Genomic DNA, 17,913 nt, shown 5'->3' on the forward strand with positions numbered 1-17,913 from the left:
TGAAGCAACTATTAAACATTAAGACCTCTCCTATCACATTTATTCTTCCTGGTACCTCTTGCTGTTCCCCTGAATCTAGATTCAGCATTTAACAACCCTTGATTATTCTCCAATAATCTTGCTTTATGTTTTCATTCTATAGAATTCAATTTGCTTTATGATAATGTATGACACTAGATTTATTCTCAGCATTAGAATTTTAGAAAAAGAAAAAAATCCCAATACTGTATAACTCTTGATATTATAACAAAATATTTTCAATTCAATAAATATTAGAATGTGTCCGATATTATATGAGGAACTAAAAATAAAAAAATATAAAGATAAGTTTAAGCATTGTTCCTAGCCCTCAAAGGTTTATATTCTATTTAAAAGAGATAGCATATTTTGATATCCCTGGCTAGTCTGACTCTCTGCCCCATAATTCTATTACAGATATCATTAACTGAGGGGGGCCTGACTGGCTCAGTTGACAGAATACGTAACTCTTGATCTCAGGGTCATGAGTTCAGGCCCCACATTGGGCAAAGCACTTGGTTGCTTATTTACTCACATGCATACATACATAAACAAACAAACAGATATCACTGATCAGTTATTACTTTACTAGCCCAGAGGATATTGTAATAGATAATCATTAATGGCCATGGAGGGAGAAGAGATTATAAACAAGTATGCCAACTATTCATATTTGTCATACTCAGAACAGGGAATAAACAAGCATATGAGTAAGCAAAATATAAGACAGAATATAAAGGCTACTTGACTATATTCCCCAAAAGTCCTGACAGTTCAAATGGTTTCACCAAAAAACTCTAAATTTGACAAGAAAACAGAAAAATTTTTCTCTGACTATAAAAACAATACATACTCTTTTAGGAAATTTAGAAGATAAATTTCAACCATACTCAACCATATATAATAACTGCTATTAACATTTTGGTCTACTTCCTACCTGACTTGTACATAGTTATATCATATTTTAATACAAAATTTGAACTATACCACTTGTACAGTTATATACATGGTTTCTTTCAGCTTAACTGAATAAGGCAAACACTGATTTTTAAATGATTGCAGAGCAATCCAGGATACTTTCCTACTGTGGGGTCATTTAGGCTGCTTAAAACTTTTTGCTATAAATAAATAAAACTGTAATAGATACTTTAATGCACATAAATCTTTGACAGATTCTGCATTTTTCTTTTAAAAAGTTGGATTCCCAAGGGTAGAGTTTCTGAGTTACAAAGTCAAACATTTTAAGGGTCTTGATACATAATGACAAGTGAATGACAAAAGGGCTCTATCAATTTACATTATGTAACATGGATCAAGATTTCAGTAGGCAAAGATGAGAAGGAATTGGCTTCCTGGCAAAAAGAAAATTTTAAAGGACTATAAGTAACTTAATTTGATAGGAGAGGGCAGTTAACACTGGAAATATACTTAAACCCAAAAGATGGAAAACCCTGGGGCACCTGGGTGGCTCAGTGGGCTAAAGCCTCTGCCTTCGGCTCGGGTCATGATCCCAGGGTCCTGGGATGGAGCCCTGCATCGGGCTCTCTGCTCAGCAGGGAGCCTGCTTCCTCCTCTCTGTCTGCCTCTCTGCCTACTTGTGATCTCTGTCTGTCAAATAAATAAATAAAATCTTTAAAAAAAAAAAGATGGAAAACCCTAAATGCTAAAATAAGGAAACTATGAGCAATACCAGCAGGTACAGGAAATAAGGTTGTAAACCAAAGTGACATGATCAAAACAATCAGAACTATAATCTAGACAAAGATTAATTTGGTAATAGCAAGCACATATTATAACTTTCATACTAAGAGATAGAAACTTGTCTCATTTATGATTACAACCTCCCAAGACAGAGCTTATAAAGTGGCTAACAACAGGTGTACAATAAAGATTTGGGATAGGATAAATAAATGCAAGCGATAGTGTGAACCATTAAGAGAGAAAGTAACACTGACACAGTACTGATGTACAACAGGAAAGATAAAGACAGATTTCAGATAAAGATGTCAAGGGAGATGGGCTCAGGAATTTATAGTCCTGGCTGCTCTTAGTAAATTTAAAAGTCATTTAATAGTAAGCACTACTGTGTATGTGCATGGTAGTGTGAATAAAATGAACAAAGGAATAGGGTGTGATTGAGCATGGCAGAGTCTTTAGAAGTAGTCTGGTATGAGAGGAAAAGACAATAGGATAAGCAAAGAACGTGAACCAATTTATCCATTAAACAAAAAACCATAAGTAATATAAAATTATTATACTAAAAAAAAATTTCTGGCAGTTGGGTAAGGAATAGATTAGACAGGAAATAAAAAGAGAACAGATTAGATTCCCTACTCTAAGTGTGGTCTACAGACCAGGGGCAGCTACAGCAACACCTGGGAATGTAAAAACTGGGGTGCATTGGTGGCTTAGCTGGTCAAGCATCTGACTCTTGATCTCAGCTCAGGTCTTGAACTCAGGGTCGTGAGCCCAAGCCTCAGTTGAAGCCTACCTAAAAAAAAAAAAAAAAATGCAGAAACTTGTCCCCCCTCCCCATGGAATCTGTATTTCAAGATCCTTGGTAATTTGCACGCACATTAAAATATGGGAGGCCCTGCATTACTCAGCATCAGGGAAATACAAATCAAAACCACAATGAGATACCACCTCACACCAGTCAGAATGGCTAAAATTAACAAGTCAGGAAATGACCAATGTTGATTAGGATGTGGAAAAAGGGGACCCCTCCTACACTACTGGCGGGAATGCAAGCTGGTACAGCCACTTGGAAAACAGTATGGAATTTCCTCAAAAAAGTTGAAAATAGAGCTACCCTATAACCCAGCAATTGCACTACTGGGTATTTACCCCAAAGACACAAATACAGTGATCCAAAAGGGCACCTGCACCCTAATGTTTATAGCAGCAATGTCCACAATAGTCAAACTATGGAAAGAGCCCAGACCCCAGATGTCCATCAACAGAAGAATGGATAAAGAAAATGTATGTGTATGTGTATATATATACACACACACATATACATATATATATATACACACACATACATTATATATATATGTATACATGTACACACACACACACAAATGGAATACTACTCAGCAATCAGAAAAATGAAATCTTGCCATTTGCAACGACATGGATGGAACTAGAGGGTATTAAGCTAAGTGATATAAGTTGATCAAAGAAGGACAATTATCATATGATCTCAGGCATATGTGGAATTTAAGAAATAAAACACAGGATCATGGGAAGAGAGGAAAAAAATGAAACAAGATGAAATCAGAGAGGGAGACAAACCATATGAGACTCTTAATCACAGGAAACAAATCACAGGAAAAAGACTCTTTCTTAATCACAGGGAATGGGGTACCTGGGTGATGGACACTAAGGAGAGCACATGATGTAATAAGCACTGGGTATTACATAATGAGACTGATGAATCAAAAACCTGTACCTCTGAAACCAATACTACATTATATGTTAATTTAAAAAAATAAATAAGGGGCGCCTGGGTGGCTCAGTGGGTTAAGCCTCTGCCTTTGGCCCAGGTCATGATCTCAGGGGCCTGGGATCGAGCCCCATATTGGGCTCTCTGCTCAGCAGGGAGCCTGCTTCCTCCTCTCTCTCTGCCTGCCTCTCTGCCTGCTTGTGATCTCTGTCTGTCAAATAAATGGATAAAATCTTTAAAAAAAAGTAAGTAAAATAAATAAAATGTAAATTAAAGAAAAAAACTGGGGAGGCCTTAGCCTAAATGACAGAGGAGTAGCTGAAAGAGTACTACAACACCCCGAGTAAGGGTTGGAATCAAGGGGACTGAGAGAGAAAAGAGAACATTTACTTTTCCTTGAAAAAAAAAAAAAAAAAATTAACCACAAGCAATGGTTCTCTGCTCATCTCTACAATTTCAATTACTCTCTTAAGAACAGATCACACAGTGTGGGATGCCTGGGTGGCTCAGTCGGTTAAGCCTCTGCCTTTGGCTCAGATCATGATCCTTGGGTCCTGGGATCAAGCCCCACCTGAAGCTCAGCAGGGAGTCTGCTTCTCCCTACCCTTTGCTCATGCTCATGCTCTCTCTCAAATAAATAAACAAACAAACAAACAAATAAATAAATAAAGCAACCAGATCACATATTTCCTGCAAAGAGAAACCGCTTTCAAAGTTTTGAACCCCTAATGAGAAAAAAAAAATGTATCAAGCTCAAGAACAAAAGCAGTCAAGAGGCAGAGAGATTAGACACATTTTCAACAGTTTATCTAAGAATATTAATAACCTATCAATTTCTTATAGGGATTTAGAAGAAGAAAGATTTGTTATTTGGTGAGATGGCACTTCCATTTTACAAACTAGGAGAAAATTAGAGAAGTGCATTTGAGGATTTTAAGCTCCAACTATATAATTTTCTTCTAAACTCATGAAAATTTCCATTTTTACAAGTGATATGGTACAAATAAAATGAATTTACATAGTTGTAAAATGAAATTTTCCCAAATTCATTGTTTAATAAGTCCTACCAAAATCATAAGACTATCTTTCAGTATTTTGTATTTCTGTGTGCATTAATCTTTAGGTCACTTGAAAATCAATATGATGGACTGAGTACTAAATGACACCAAGGAATTGTTAATTTTGTCAGGTATCATAACTACATTATAGTTATGTAAGAAAATGTCTAATTTTTTAGGCATGTATACTGAAATACGTTAAGGATGAGTAAATTTGCTTCTAATCCCTTACAGAAAGAAAGAAAGAAACACTCAGAAAGGAGGTATGGCAACATCTTGGTAACTGTTGAATCTGAATCAGAAGTTGGCAAACCAGAACCCACAGCCCATTTTTATATGGTTCAAGCTAAGAATGGTTTTCCATGCTTAAAGGATTTAAATACAACAAAGAAAAATATGCAACAGAGGCCAAATGTTACCCTCCAAATCTAGCATGTTTACTAGCAGAGTCTTTATAGAAAAAGTTTACTGACCCCTGTTCTAGATAATGGGCATGTAAGAATTTATTGCACTATTTTTCTCTACTTTTGTGTATGTTTGCACTGAAAAAATTTAAAATATCAATCCACAATAAAGACAAATCTAACAAACTCCAATAATGCTTTAACAGAAACCAAGCAAACCGCCCCCCCTCAAAATACTCCACAGTTTGCTAACATTCAAAATGTACTTTAAACAATGAAAAGTGAGGGGAGCCTGGATGGCTCAGTTGGTTGATCATCCCATTCTTGATTTCAGCTCAGGTCACCATCTAGGGGTTGAAACCTCGAGTCCCAAGTCCATACTGTGGGTGGAGCCTGTTTAAGATTCTCTCCCTCTGTCTCTGCCCCTCCCCCTGCTCATGGGCACTGTTCTAGGACCAGCAGACAGAGAAGTGAATGAAACAGACAAAATTCCTTGCCTTCATAGACTCCTGCATTGTCATGCTTACTTTTCTTATTTTACTTGCAAATATTCTGTCTTCCTCCCTTTCAGAAGTGTCAAGTACATTCCTGTGTTCCAATATATAAAAACTAAACAGTCAACTATACTTCAGTTAAAAAAAAAAAAAAAACAACTAGAGGCACATGGGTGGCTCAGGAGGTTAAGCCTCTGCCTTCGGCTCAGGTCATGATCTCAGATCAGGGGCCTGGGATAGAGCCCCACATCGGGTTTTCTGCTCAGCGGGGAACATGCCTCCCCCCACCTCTCTGCCTGCCTCTATGCCTACTTGTGATGTCAAATAAACAAACAAAATCTTAAAAAAAAAAAACCTAAATATCCATATGTACTTGTAAACAAATCACTCAATATAAAATTTAATAATCTTTACAAAATCTAATGATTAGGCAATACTTACTGGAGATCCAAAGTTATGTCCAACTTCATGAGCAAAAGTAATGTGAGAGACTTTGGGGGGTACATGAGACCCATAGTTCTGAACAGTAATAATTCCAGTGTTTAAGGACTTCTTCTTACCATCTGAATACAGCTTACTTTTTTCACATATTCCTCCAGAGCTTCCTAATTCAGAACAAAAGATGGCTAAATTAGCAACTATTCACCCCCGAAAATAATTTTCTAACATATACTACATTAAATTAAAACATTTTATATATTCCACATATTTCAAATACTCAAAAGTTTCTTTAGGCCAAGATTAGGAAGTCATTTCAAATAACTTTTAATGGTACACATAAAGAAACTCCCAGGACTTAGTGTAAGGCCCTTAAGAAAATGTTCTTTATAATCAAAATATTCCCTAATTTTTACTCCCATTAATTTAGCAAAACAAAAGTTTCTGTTAAATTTGAATATACCCATATTTAAGCTGTCAAAGCCTACACCTTCTTGTTAAAAAAAAAAAAAAAAGAAACAAACATTTAATTTAAATGAAAGGTGAACAAAATATTCTCAAGTAGATTCTGAGAAAGTCACATCTACAAATAACAGTAGTGATGCACAGGAGTACATGATTCATTATCTTTAGAGGCAATATACAACATATTTTTTAAAAAAGAAAATAATTAGTGGTTGCCAGGGTCTGGCAAGGAAATAGGGGGATAGAGAGAGATTTATAAAAGGGTACAAGTTTCCAGTTATAAAATGAGTAAGGTCTATGTATCTAATGTATAACGTGATGACTATAGTTGGTAACACTGTATTGTATAAAGGAATTTGCAAAGAGAGTAAAACTGAAACGCTCTCACCAAAAATAAATAATATATGCGGTGATAGATGTCACCGCATCTATAGGGGGGAAACCTTTCACAATGTCATGAATATCATCAAATCATTATGTTGTATACTTGAAGCATCTTACAATTTTGTCAGTTATACCTCAATAAAGCTGTGGGGCAAAAGAAAAGAAGTATGTCAGGTGGGCAAAAAAAGGGGACTGAGAGGGAAGGGAGGATAGAAGATGGACAGAAGGGGAAGAAAGCAAATGTGGAAAAACGTTGACTGATTAACCTATCATGAGTTCACTATACTATTCCTGCAACTTTTCAGCAAGTTTGAAATTTTTTTCAAAGTAAGTTCAAAAAATTGAATTATGATTTTCCAATGTATCTTGAGAATGCTTTCAAATTCTAGAAGAAAACCTGTAACACTCCTTTATTATACATATTAAATAACTTTGTAGTTCACCTGTTGCATAATAGTAACTTGCCAAAATAGCCTTACAGCAAAATGAAAGTACTTGTACATCTAAAGGCAGTTAATAATAAGAAATTAGAAAAAGAATGGGAAAATCCGAAACTGGCTGGCCAACCCATGTCTGTATGTACACAGTACTGAGAAGAACATAGCTCTTTTAGTAACTCTGTTAACGACTCTTAGTGAGAACTCTTTAGTTTACATTAACATGTAAAGGTTTTCTCTCTTTGATGTTTTTATTAAAAATACAATCAAATGTTAGGATATTCTGATAATCAAATTATTTCAAATTAAGCTTTCTATATGCAAAGTTACAACCAAGTTATTAAACCATTAAAAAACCTAATGTTTAAAATCACTGATAAAGCATATAATAGAAGGCAATTAAAAACAGATTTGCTGGAATGGCATAACACTACAACTGCTGCCCTGTTCATTTTAATATCAGAAAGAAAATTTAACAGGGGGCTCCTGGGTGGCTCAGCTGGTTGAACATCCGCCTTTGGCTCAGATCATGATCCAGGAGTCCCAGGATCTAGCCCCATTTCAGGCTACCTACTCAGCAGGCATTCTGCTTCTCCCTCTGACCCTCCCCCTATCTTGGGCTCTCTTTCTCTTTCTCACTCTCCCCCCAAATAAATAAATACATAAATACATACATGAATAAAATTTTTTAAATAAATTTAACACAAAATTAACATATATTTGAATTACCATCATGATTTAGGAAGCGAAAATAACAAGCTCCACAGAAAAGTAAACTGAAAAACTAAGCCATATGCAGATTTTAACTAGCACAAGATGGAGAACTTTTATGATATTCAGAACTTACTACCTTTTCTACAAAGAAAACTGAACAGAATGAAAACACAGCAAATGATTTATGAATATTTAATATATTTTTTATGCTACTTTTGCTTTTGGAGATGAATCCTAAGGACTATATCACTATTTCTAGAAATTAGAAAAGATATGAATAAGTACTCTGTATATAATAATTATAGTTTTAAACAAATAGTAAATTAATATCCTGCCTTAGTGAAGATATGTCATACACAAACTGGTCCAATGCAGTATTGCCAAACTTGAATTAAGCATAGAAGACTTCACACCGTAAATCTTTATCAGTTAAAAAAGAAAAAAAAAAAATAGCATGTATTAAAAATCTGATAATTTATTTTTTCTGTATTTTTAAGGCTTATATGGTTTAAGGGAAGATCAGACCTAAATCTGAATGTTCTCTTCTAAAATACAGTCTTTGAAATTTCATACCTTGTTTAACGTCCTGGTAAATATTTTTGGTTTTAATGTGTATCTCTTAGAGAAAAGTTTAATATTTGTTACAAACTAATAACATATGTTAAAATAACTCAATCATATGGAAAAAACAAAATACTATACTTAATTTTGTAAGTTATGGTTTAATATTTTTTGGCAGTAGTACACTTATTTTTTTTATTTTAATTCCAACACAGTTAACATAGAGTGTTATGCTAATTTCAGGTATACAATATAGTGGTTCAACAATTCCATACATTACCCAGTACAAAGTTTATGGTTTAATTTTTTACAAAATAATGCAACTAGTTCTGATGTGCCAGAAACTCAATCAATGATATCATATATACCTACAGCTAAACCATGGCTCAAGTTCAATAACTGCTTTATATTATAGATGTAAAAATTACAATACATGCAGTCATCATTGCAAAACACAAATTGTGAATGAATAATAATGAGAAAGGTAAAAATTTTTTTTGAATTAAAAGCTATTACTGATGGATAGATGGCTCAAAAACCAACAAAGAGGGGCGCCTGGGTGGCTCAGTGGGTTAAAGCCTCTGCCTTTCACTCAGGTCATGATCCCAGGGTCCTGGGATCGAGCCCCGCGTCGGGCTCTCTGCTTGGCGGGGAGCCTGCTTCCTCCTCTCTCTCTCTCTCTGCCTGCCTCTCTCCCTACTTATGATCTCTATCTGTCAAATAAATAAAAAATCTTTAAAAAAAAAAAAACCAACAAAGAAGTACAATGACATTTTTTTAAATCTACTATACAATCTGAGGGCTAAAGTCACAGAATATCACTCCTAAATTTTAAAACAGACCTCCACCCTAGCCCCCCAAATTAGAAAAACGATAGGATAACATAATATAATACCCTGTCAGAGTCAACAAGCACAGTTTTGATGTGAGCAAGCCTGAACACTTAAAACTTAACATACTGACCATGCAATATTAATCTGAGCAGTAATTCTGAACCAGACAACAGTCCCACTCCCTGACAGGTTGTCAGGAAATATCCTAGGGCATTTCTTTGTCTTTCATATCTGGAGAGCAGTATACACAAGTAATAATGAGGGACCAGAGAAGTTAAACATCCTGCTTGGACCAAACCAGACTACACAAAATGCCAATATTAACTGTCCTCTTGTAATATTCTAATGATGTAATTCTCCCAGCCTTATAACTAGGCTTTTAAACAACATGTGAAGAATTTAATAGGCTATGGGTTATCTTGAGAACACGGAGTTGAGCTCTGTATGTCCTTAAGTTCTAATACGTAAAATCAAACTAAAATTTCTAAACTTAAGAAACTACTGCTAACAACTGAAATGTCTCAAAAAATGTTCTTCACAAATGGTCAGAGGAATACCAAATGGTTCAGGATTAACTATGGAGGTGAATTCCAGAGACAGCCTTACTCAGTGGCCTGCCCAAATTAAGACTAAATTCATTAGGATAACATTAAGAAGGATAATACATGAAGAACGTACCTTAATATATTTTAAAAAAGAAAATGGCCCCTCTCAAAAGGCATGTTGGAAGGGTGCCCCAAATAAAATGCAAAAGGTTATCTAATACAAGGAATTTACTTAGTTAAGGAATCAATGCTTCAATCTCCAAATTAAATAAGAGGCTACCTGCTTAACACAGAACTGTGCTCATACAAAGAAAAGCTTGAAGAAATCTTCCCAGATCCACAGTGGGATCTGACTTTGTATAGAAGACCAGATTCCCTTTTTTTGACTCCCTTCTAATCACTGTATAATTTTAAATGGTGGCCTCCAAGCAAGCCCAGTTCACTAGTTGTTTCCACTTATTATGGAGTTGGGCAGGAGGTTCTGTTTTCCTGATTAAAGAAAACCAAGTCCGTACCCAACTACAGGATGACATTAAATAAGAATAAAAAGTAGTGTAAGAAGATTAAAGACAAGAAACCTACTATTCAAATGTTTCAACTTTCACTCCTTTTCCCAGCTTAACTGAGTCAGTGAAGACTTCAGCTAATAATTTGAGTAATATTGTGAAAATTAACATCACAACAAAACTCTCCACACCACCATCTATTTATAGTAAAATATCTGCAGAATTAAATGAAACTAAGCTAAATAATACAAAAAAAAACCAACAAAATTAATTAGGCCAAATAAAAATGAAAAAATTAAGAGACAGTAAAAGATCACAGCTGAACAGATCAGCTTTGAAATGGTACTTTTTAATAAACGGATAACCACAAAAATTACTAAGATCTATAGGCAGAAACATGCAGTCTGTAAAAGGACAAAGAGAGAAGAAATTAAAATGAAAAATACACACTGAAGCAAAATGATTTACCTAAATTTATAAGATAAATTTACAGATAAATTTATAGATACAGAACAGACAAGAACCCAGTTTCCTAGCTCCCAAACTAGTGCTCTTCCCAAAATGATGTCTAAATATTAAAGAGTAGAACCCTTGTAACTCCTCTTTCAAAAAAATGGATTCCAACAATACAAAACCTCTGCCAAGATGCTGGAAACATTTCAACTTCTTATCAGAAACATCTTGGAGAAAGCTACGATCTTGTAGTATATAGTACTCAGCAGAGTAACTACCAAATGCACTGAACCTGGAGTCAAAAGGTCTAGACTCTGGGTTCTGTGTGATCCTGGATAGGTCACAAAAATCTCTAAATCCGGGGCGCCTGGGTGGCTCAGTGGGTTAAAGCCTCTGCCTTCAGCTCAGGTCATGATCCCAGGGTCCTGGGATCGAGCCCCACATCGGGCTCTCTGCTCAGCGGGGAGCCTGCTTCCCTTCCTCTCTCTGCCTGCCTCTCTGCCTAAAAAAAAAACAAAAAAAACTCTAAATCCAAGTTTTCTCATCTGCAGAATGGAGGTAATAATACCTACACCTCAGAAGGGTACTGAAATAATAAAACCAAATATATATTTTTTTCCTTATAAAAAATTATAATGTGGGGTGCCTGGGTGGCTCAGTTGGTTAAGCAGTCTGCCTTAGGCTCAAGGTCATGATCTCAGGGTCCTGGGATCGAGCCCTGTGCTCAGCTCCAGCTTGAGTTCCCTCTCTCTCTTACCTTCCCCCAACTTGTGTGCGTGCTCTCTCTCTCAAATAAATAAAAATCTTTTTAAAAAATACAATGTGGGTCAAATATAAAACTCAGTTCAGGAAGTCCAGCAAAGGGAAAAGAAGAAAACTGTCAATGTTACGTTAAGGCAGGTACCCTATACTAGAAAAAGCTGGATCAAAAGAACAAAGATCAGGGTTTCTGGGTGGCTCAGTCGGTTAAGCACCTACCTTCGGCTCAGGTCATGATCCCGGGGTCCTGGGATATAGCCCAACACTGGGCTCCCTGCTCAATGGGGAGTCTGCTTCTGTCCCTTCCTCCACCCCTTTCCCCACCTCCCTGCTTGTGCTCTCTGATCTCTCTCTAATAAAATATTGAAGAAAAAAGAAAAAAAGAAAAAAGAACAAAGATCCCTTCTCTTTCCTACTCTGGACTCCATTCTTCTGTCCCTCCCAGTAGCTCTTAGAGAAAGATTTCTAAGAATTGGAGTTGGGGGTTTAACACAGAGTAAAGAAAGAGGTATCAGAAGAAGAACTTGCAACAAAAATACAAGTTACAATCAAGAATTTTTCCCACTGCTGTTCAGTACAATGAGTAGCATCACAAATGGTGGTTCAAATATCAAAATAACTAGATAAAAAGACTAACTGTCCTCCAAACCCATTACCCTAGTTTAATCATGAGAAAAACATCAAAAAGACTGCAATAGAGGGGCATCCCACAAGATACTAGACCAGTACTCCTCAAAATTGTCAAGGTCATCAAAAACAAAGTAAATAATAATAATAGTTAAGAAAAGACTAAAGAGACAAGATAACTAAATGTAATGTGGTGTCTTGGATGCGATCCTAGAACAAAAAGAGACCTTAGGTCAAAAACTTAAAAAAAAAAGTGAATCAACTATGGACTTCAGTTAATAATTTTGTTAACTGGGGGCGCCTGGGTGGCTCAGGGGGTTAAAGCCTCTGCCTTCGGCTCAGGTCATGATCCCAGGGTCCTGGGATCGAGCCCTACATCGGGCTCTCTGCTCCGCAGGGAGCCTGCTTCCTCCTCTCTCTCTGCCTGCCTCTCTGCCTAGTTGTTATTTCTCTCTGTCAAATAAATATTTTTAAAAAATAATAATAATTTTGTTAACTGTAACAAATGTACCATCTAATGTAAGCTATTAAAAATTTGTATGGGGGGGTGTATACAGAAATTCTCTATACTATATGCTCAATTCTTCTGTGAATCTAAAACTATCCTAAAAATACAGTTTATTTTTGCATCTACAAACATGAGGCTATCTGAAGCTTTTAAAAAACTGATCAAGCTCCTTCAGGAGTATTACGTTCCTAATGAACAGAAGTTTGAAGCTGAAAATGTAAAACAGTTTCTGGTTTGAAATCACCCAATCCCCTGTCCAAAAGCCATTCTGTGAATAAGTTTCCTTAGAGACAAAAGTATGAACATGGTAGTTCTCAAACTTGAATGTGAATCAGAACCACCTGGAAGGCCTGTTCAAACAAATATTGTTGGGCTCTACACCTAGAGTTTCTGATTCAGTAGACCTGAGTGGCATCTATGAATTTGCATTTCTGCCAAGTTCCCAAGTGATGGTGATGCTGTTAGTCTAAGGTGCACACTTTGAGAATATATTAATGGTAATTTACAATAAAAAATCAAAAAAAATCCTTGAATTTTCACAGTACTTACTAATGAGTAAGTAGAAGAAATCATGAACTTTGTAATAAATCATCCAACTTACTCAAGTAGGGGAAAAGAAATATCAAAATATAAAAGTTATAAAACATGTTAAATTATCACAGGAAAGAGTGAGATTATACAATCTGCTGACAATGAAAGTAACACAATACCAGGACAGATCAACATAAGAGACAAATATAAATCTCCAAAAATACTGTACTATGATATATAGTTCATGACATAAATTTGCACCTTAATGACATCATGAAAATGTGGAAGAAAAACAAAAGAAGCTTTGAAAATTATAAAAGTATTATTCATTGCTGGCTTTAAAAATAAAGCAAGAAATATAAAAACTAAAATATAGTACTACTTAAGATGTTAAAATATACATTACAAATGTTAAAATGTTAAGATGTTAAAATATACATTACAAATCAAACAATATTAATTAAAGAAGAGGAAAAGAAAATCTTCCCTTACTGGACATAAAGCATTTTATGTTTTAAAGAAATTAGAAATGATACATCAGATTACAGGCTACTGATCAAACTGTGTATGGCCAAAGTTATATTCAAAGAGTCTGGGATTGTTTCTACTCAATCTTTCAATTAATAAACTGTATTTCTCTAAATTAGTCTCCTGAACTTATTAGACTACAAATTACAGACTCCTTATCCCCACTGTAATGGAAATGGCATTGTCCTATCCCAGCTTTCTTAGTGATAGCAGTTTCCATGGCTAAAGCAGAGACCCCAGCAGAGTCTGGGCCCAGGTGGTAAGGTTAGTGGAGCTTTGGGTACTGGGGCCTTCTGCTTATAACACTTTTCAGGCAACACTTACCCTTTGTTAAAATAAAGGCTTTTCTTTCTTTTCTTTCTACCTACAGCTTCTGACTGTGGTTTCTCTGCTCTCTCATTGTAGAACAGAAGCAAGAATATAGTTTTTCCCTTTTAATTCTAAGGACCTCTTTCCCAGAAAAAAAAAAAATTTTAATTAATAACATTAACTTTCATGAAAAAATTAGTAGTAAGTACCACTTCTTTCTCATAAAATTATTTCAGCCACTGAAGGTACCAAATGTCAGGCTATCTCCCCATTAGTAGTCATTTCAAAACAAAAAGCTATTTCATCTATTTTCCTACTTACATTACACTTCTAACTCTTGCCTAACTCAAGCTCTTTAAATTAAGATATTGTACAGCCATCCGTTTCTACTATACTTTTGTGAAATTCAATTAGCCCTGAAAATTGCTTTTTTTAAGTATTAAGCCAAGACATAGTTAGATAAACTACCTGAAGGTGCTCCAACCCAAGCCAGACCAAGAACACCATCATCAAAATCTCGGTCTGTGAAGACATAGGCCAAACAGTAGTCATCATGATTCTGCTCAGAATTCAATTCCAGAAACTTCTCCACGCCAATATTTGGGAAGCGGAAGGGATTTGTAGGGTCCTTTTCGTCAGCAGTTGTGTTGATCTAAAATCCAAGACAACTATTTAAATAGGCAATTAACGTTAGCAGAGCCTATGTGTAAAGTCGTTGCTCACCTTCTTCTGAACCCGCCTGGACAATATGCTTGGAACCCAAGGGAAATCAGGCCTGAATTAAGGCTTCTACAATTATTCCCACTGTCCCCATCCCTAAGCTGATCATAGAAGTCAAAAAGAAAAAAAGAAGAAGAAAAGGAAAAAAGAAAGACTGAGTGAGTAGGAGAATTAAAACTGGGTACACTAAATTTCTGGGCAAGTATTGACCAAATTTCTGAATACTGAACTTGGGATGGAAAAGCAGGTTCTGTTTTCAAAACTTCTAATAAAGAAGTAGAGTTTCTCAAATTTAACCATGTGAGAAAGTCTCTTTTAGTACTAAATGGTGGAAAGCAAAAGGATATAAACCCCTAAATTTTAGCTAATTACTAGAACATGAAATAGATCTCAAACCCAAGACCCTCAACTCAACAGTCAAATCATTTCCTTGTTCTCCTTGCCTAAAACCATAGGAGTCAAGCCCAACAAACTGCAAGTTCAATTTTTTTCCCTGAATGTGAGTAAGAATTTTCTTTTTACTCCCCATTCTCTTCTCTTACTATATCAAGCTGAGTTCCTCCAGAAAGTTTCTTTTGATACTTAGCTATTGTACTCCTAGTGCAGGTTCCTCCCTGACAAAATATGAATAATCAGTTTTGATACAAAACTTCTACCAAACAAAAGCTTTCATTTATTAGCCCCTGCCTCCTTTCAGAGACACTTGCCTATCCTCTGAAGTCCTAGAACAATTTTGCTTTCCTCAAGTTAGAAAATTACATATACAACTGTTGAAACAGAATAAAAAGGGATATGTATGAAAGTAGACATTTTTTAGAAGGCAGTCCTCAGTCAACTGAAAATGTTAGTAGTAAAGGGAGGGGAGAACAGTTGATAAAATGAGAACTACAGGTCTTTTTAGGTTCCATACCTTTCAGTAAAACCAAGAGACTCAGAAGCGGGACAGCAAAAATACTGCTGTGGGAAACTGCCTGAGGACAGATTTCCGGTTTATCTACTAACAACTAAAAACAATCAGTAATGGTCATCTAACACAAAAATATCCAAAAGCAATCACACTATATATTATAAAAAACACATGCTTAGAGACAGGCTACAGATGGCTTTTTCACACTAAACAGTGAAATGAAATTCCTTGATATTTCTGTAATATTAGCTACAAATAAAAATTGCACCCAAACTGTAGTTACCTATATTACAAATGAGATAATATTTAAATGTTAATTGATATAAATTTCAAATTAATGGGTCACAAGGAATCTTCGGATGAGATTTAAACTAAAATTTTAGTCTCAGTTAAAAGCTTTAAAACAACCAAGTACCATACCATCCATTCATATACTTGCATTTCTTCATAATGCAAATCATTATACTAAAAAAAAAAATGTGTTTCACTACAATTTGTTCTAGTATTCTTTACTTCCCACTAGTTTGCATTTTATTGCTTTGCCTACTAAACAATAATTATCACTTTTACTTGCTCATTTAAAGGCTTACATTACTCTCAAAATACATGAAAGCTACTGATTATAAACAATTCTTATAATGTTTATCTACAAACCACATTTCACCCTGAACTCCCATTTAACATTTCATCACACTACTATGGACCACCTATAGCTACGCTATTAAATGTATGACATGCATAAACAAAAATTATAATTTAGTCAATCATATTTTAAGAAAATTAGGAGCACAAATATAAAGAGACCCTATGGCAAATACTTACATAAAATGATTTTTTTAACTCAAGCTATTTATCTAGTTTATGAATTCAGATTCCTAAAAGCTATACACATAGATAGAATTCACATCTGGAGGGCGCCTGGGTGGCTCAGTGGATTAAGCCGCTGCCTTCAGCTCAGGTCATGATCTCAGGGTCCTGGGATCGAGCCCCGCATCGGGCTCTCTGCTCCGCAGGGAGCCTGCTTCCTCCTCTCTGTCTGCCTCTCTGCCTACTTGTAATCTCTCTCTCTGTCAAATAAATAAATAAAATCTTTAAAAAAAAAAAAAAAAAGAATTCACATCTGGAAAATTTTTGAAACAACCCAATTTTGTCAGTAATTTAGTATCTCCTTATTTAAATTTATAACATTAAAATTAATCATCAGTGACCCTGTGGATCTAGGCGAGCATTTCTCACAATGTGTTCTACAGTTCTCTGGACCCTCAGTTGACATTAATACAGAAAAGGTTCCATCGTCAAATTAGTTTTGAAAATTGTGAGTTTCTCTCCTGAAGGACTTCCCAAATTTGAGAATTCTGTACTAAGAATTCATAAGAAGAGAGCACAGTACTAAGTGTCCAACTTCCAATTTTATTTAGCCACTCTATCTATCCTCCTCTCTCCCCTAGAGCACCAAAAGGGACACACTCTGAAAAGTACTGCACAAGGCAAATCTTAAGAAACTGAAAATGATAAGGTGGGGTGGGGCAGAATGTCAAGTATTGCATCTGCAGTTCTTGAGAGGCTAGGACTTTCTAACTGGCATGTTAATCAGATAGAATATAGTATGACAATACTTCTTTTGCAGTCCAGATTAAAGCCCTAGAGATTTCCTTTTTAAATCATAAACTGAGGTATCCCTGTGTATGTGTGTTTGCATGTGTGTGTGTGAAAGCCAAGAATAAAGATAAACCAGATGAGTAACACAATTTAATTATTAATGCATAAAGATGAAGTAAAATGCAAGCATTTTTCTTTTAATGAACACTGTCCTTATTGTTTCTCTTTCTTATTGTTCTGAACTATCGAAATTCCTTACTCTTATTCGTTTCACCATGAAACTGATGTTACGGATTCCGGAGAAGTCTGTAGTCTGGTAAATTGTATCAATCGCTTTAACATGACTGGATATCTACAGATTTAAAAAAAAAAAAAAAAAAAAAAAGAACATTTTAGAGGCGATATTAAAATGTGAATAAGGCCGTGAATTCCCATTTTCCCAAATCAACAATTACTCATGTTCCACCACACTCAAATTTTAAAATGTTCACATCACATACTGGATGAAAAGACGAAACAGATTAGTGAGCTGGGGCTAAGAGGGGAGATTCTGTGCCTTTTCCAGACTCTTCTCCAGCAAGAAACAATCACTCTCGCTTCAATCATATAAAACTTTGTTTCTTCAATCAATTCTGCAATGTCAGACCTCCATGTCTTTACATGTGCT

At 35.5% G+C, this 17,913-nt stretch overlaps 1 protein-coding gene across 1 annotated transcript in view; it reads right to left on the reverse strand.

Annotated features, from left to right (window-relative positions):
* Positions 1–17,913, reverse strand: part of ADAM10 (ADAM metallopeptidase domain 10) — a 134,995-nt gene that overhangs the window by 23,183 nt on the left and 93,899 nt on the right. Inside the window, exons 7-9 of the mRNA XM_046009157.1 lie at positions 17,506–17,598; positions 14,489–14,672; positions 5,864–6,027 (exon numbers count right to left, since the gene is read on the reverse strand). Of these exons, the coding sequence (XP_045865113.1) occupies positions 5,864–6,027; positions 14,489–14,672; positions 17,506–17,598 (441 nt within the window). The remainder of the gene's footprint in view (positions 1–5,863; positions 6,028–14,488; positions 14,673–17,505; positions 17,599–17,913) is intronic.

The sequence above is a fragment of the Meles meles genome, chromosome 6, assembly GCF_922984935.1.
Source record: "Meles meles chromosome 6, mMelMel3.1 paternal haplotype, whole genome shotgun sequence".
NCBI classification, from domain to species: Eukaryota; Metazoa; Chordata; class Mammalia; order Carnivora; family Mustelidae; genus Meles; species Meles meles.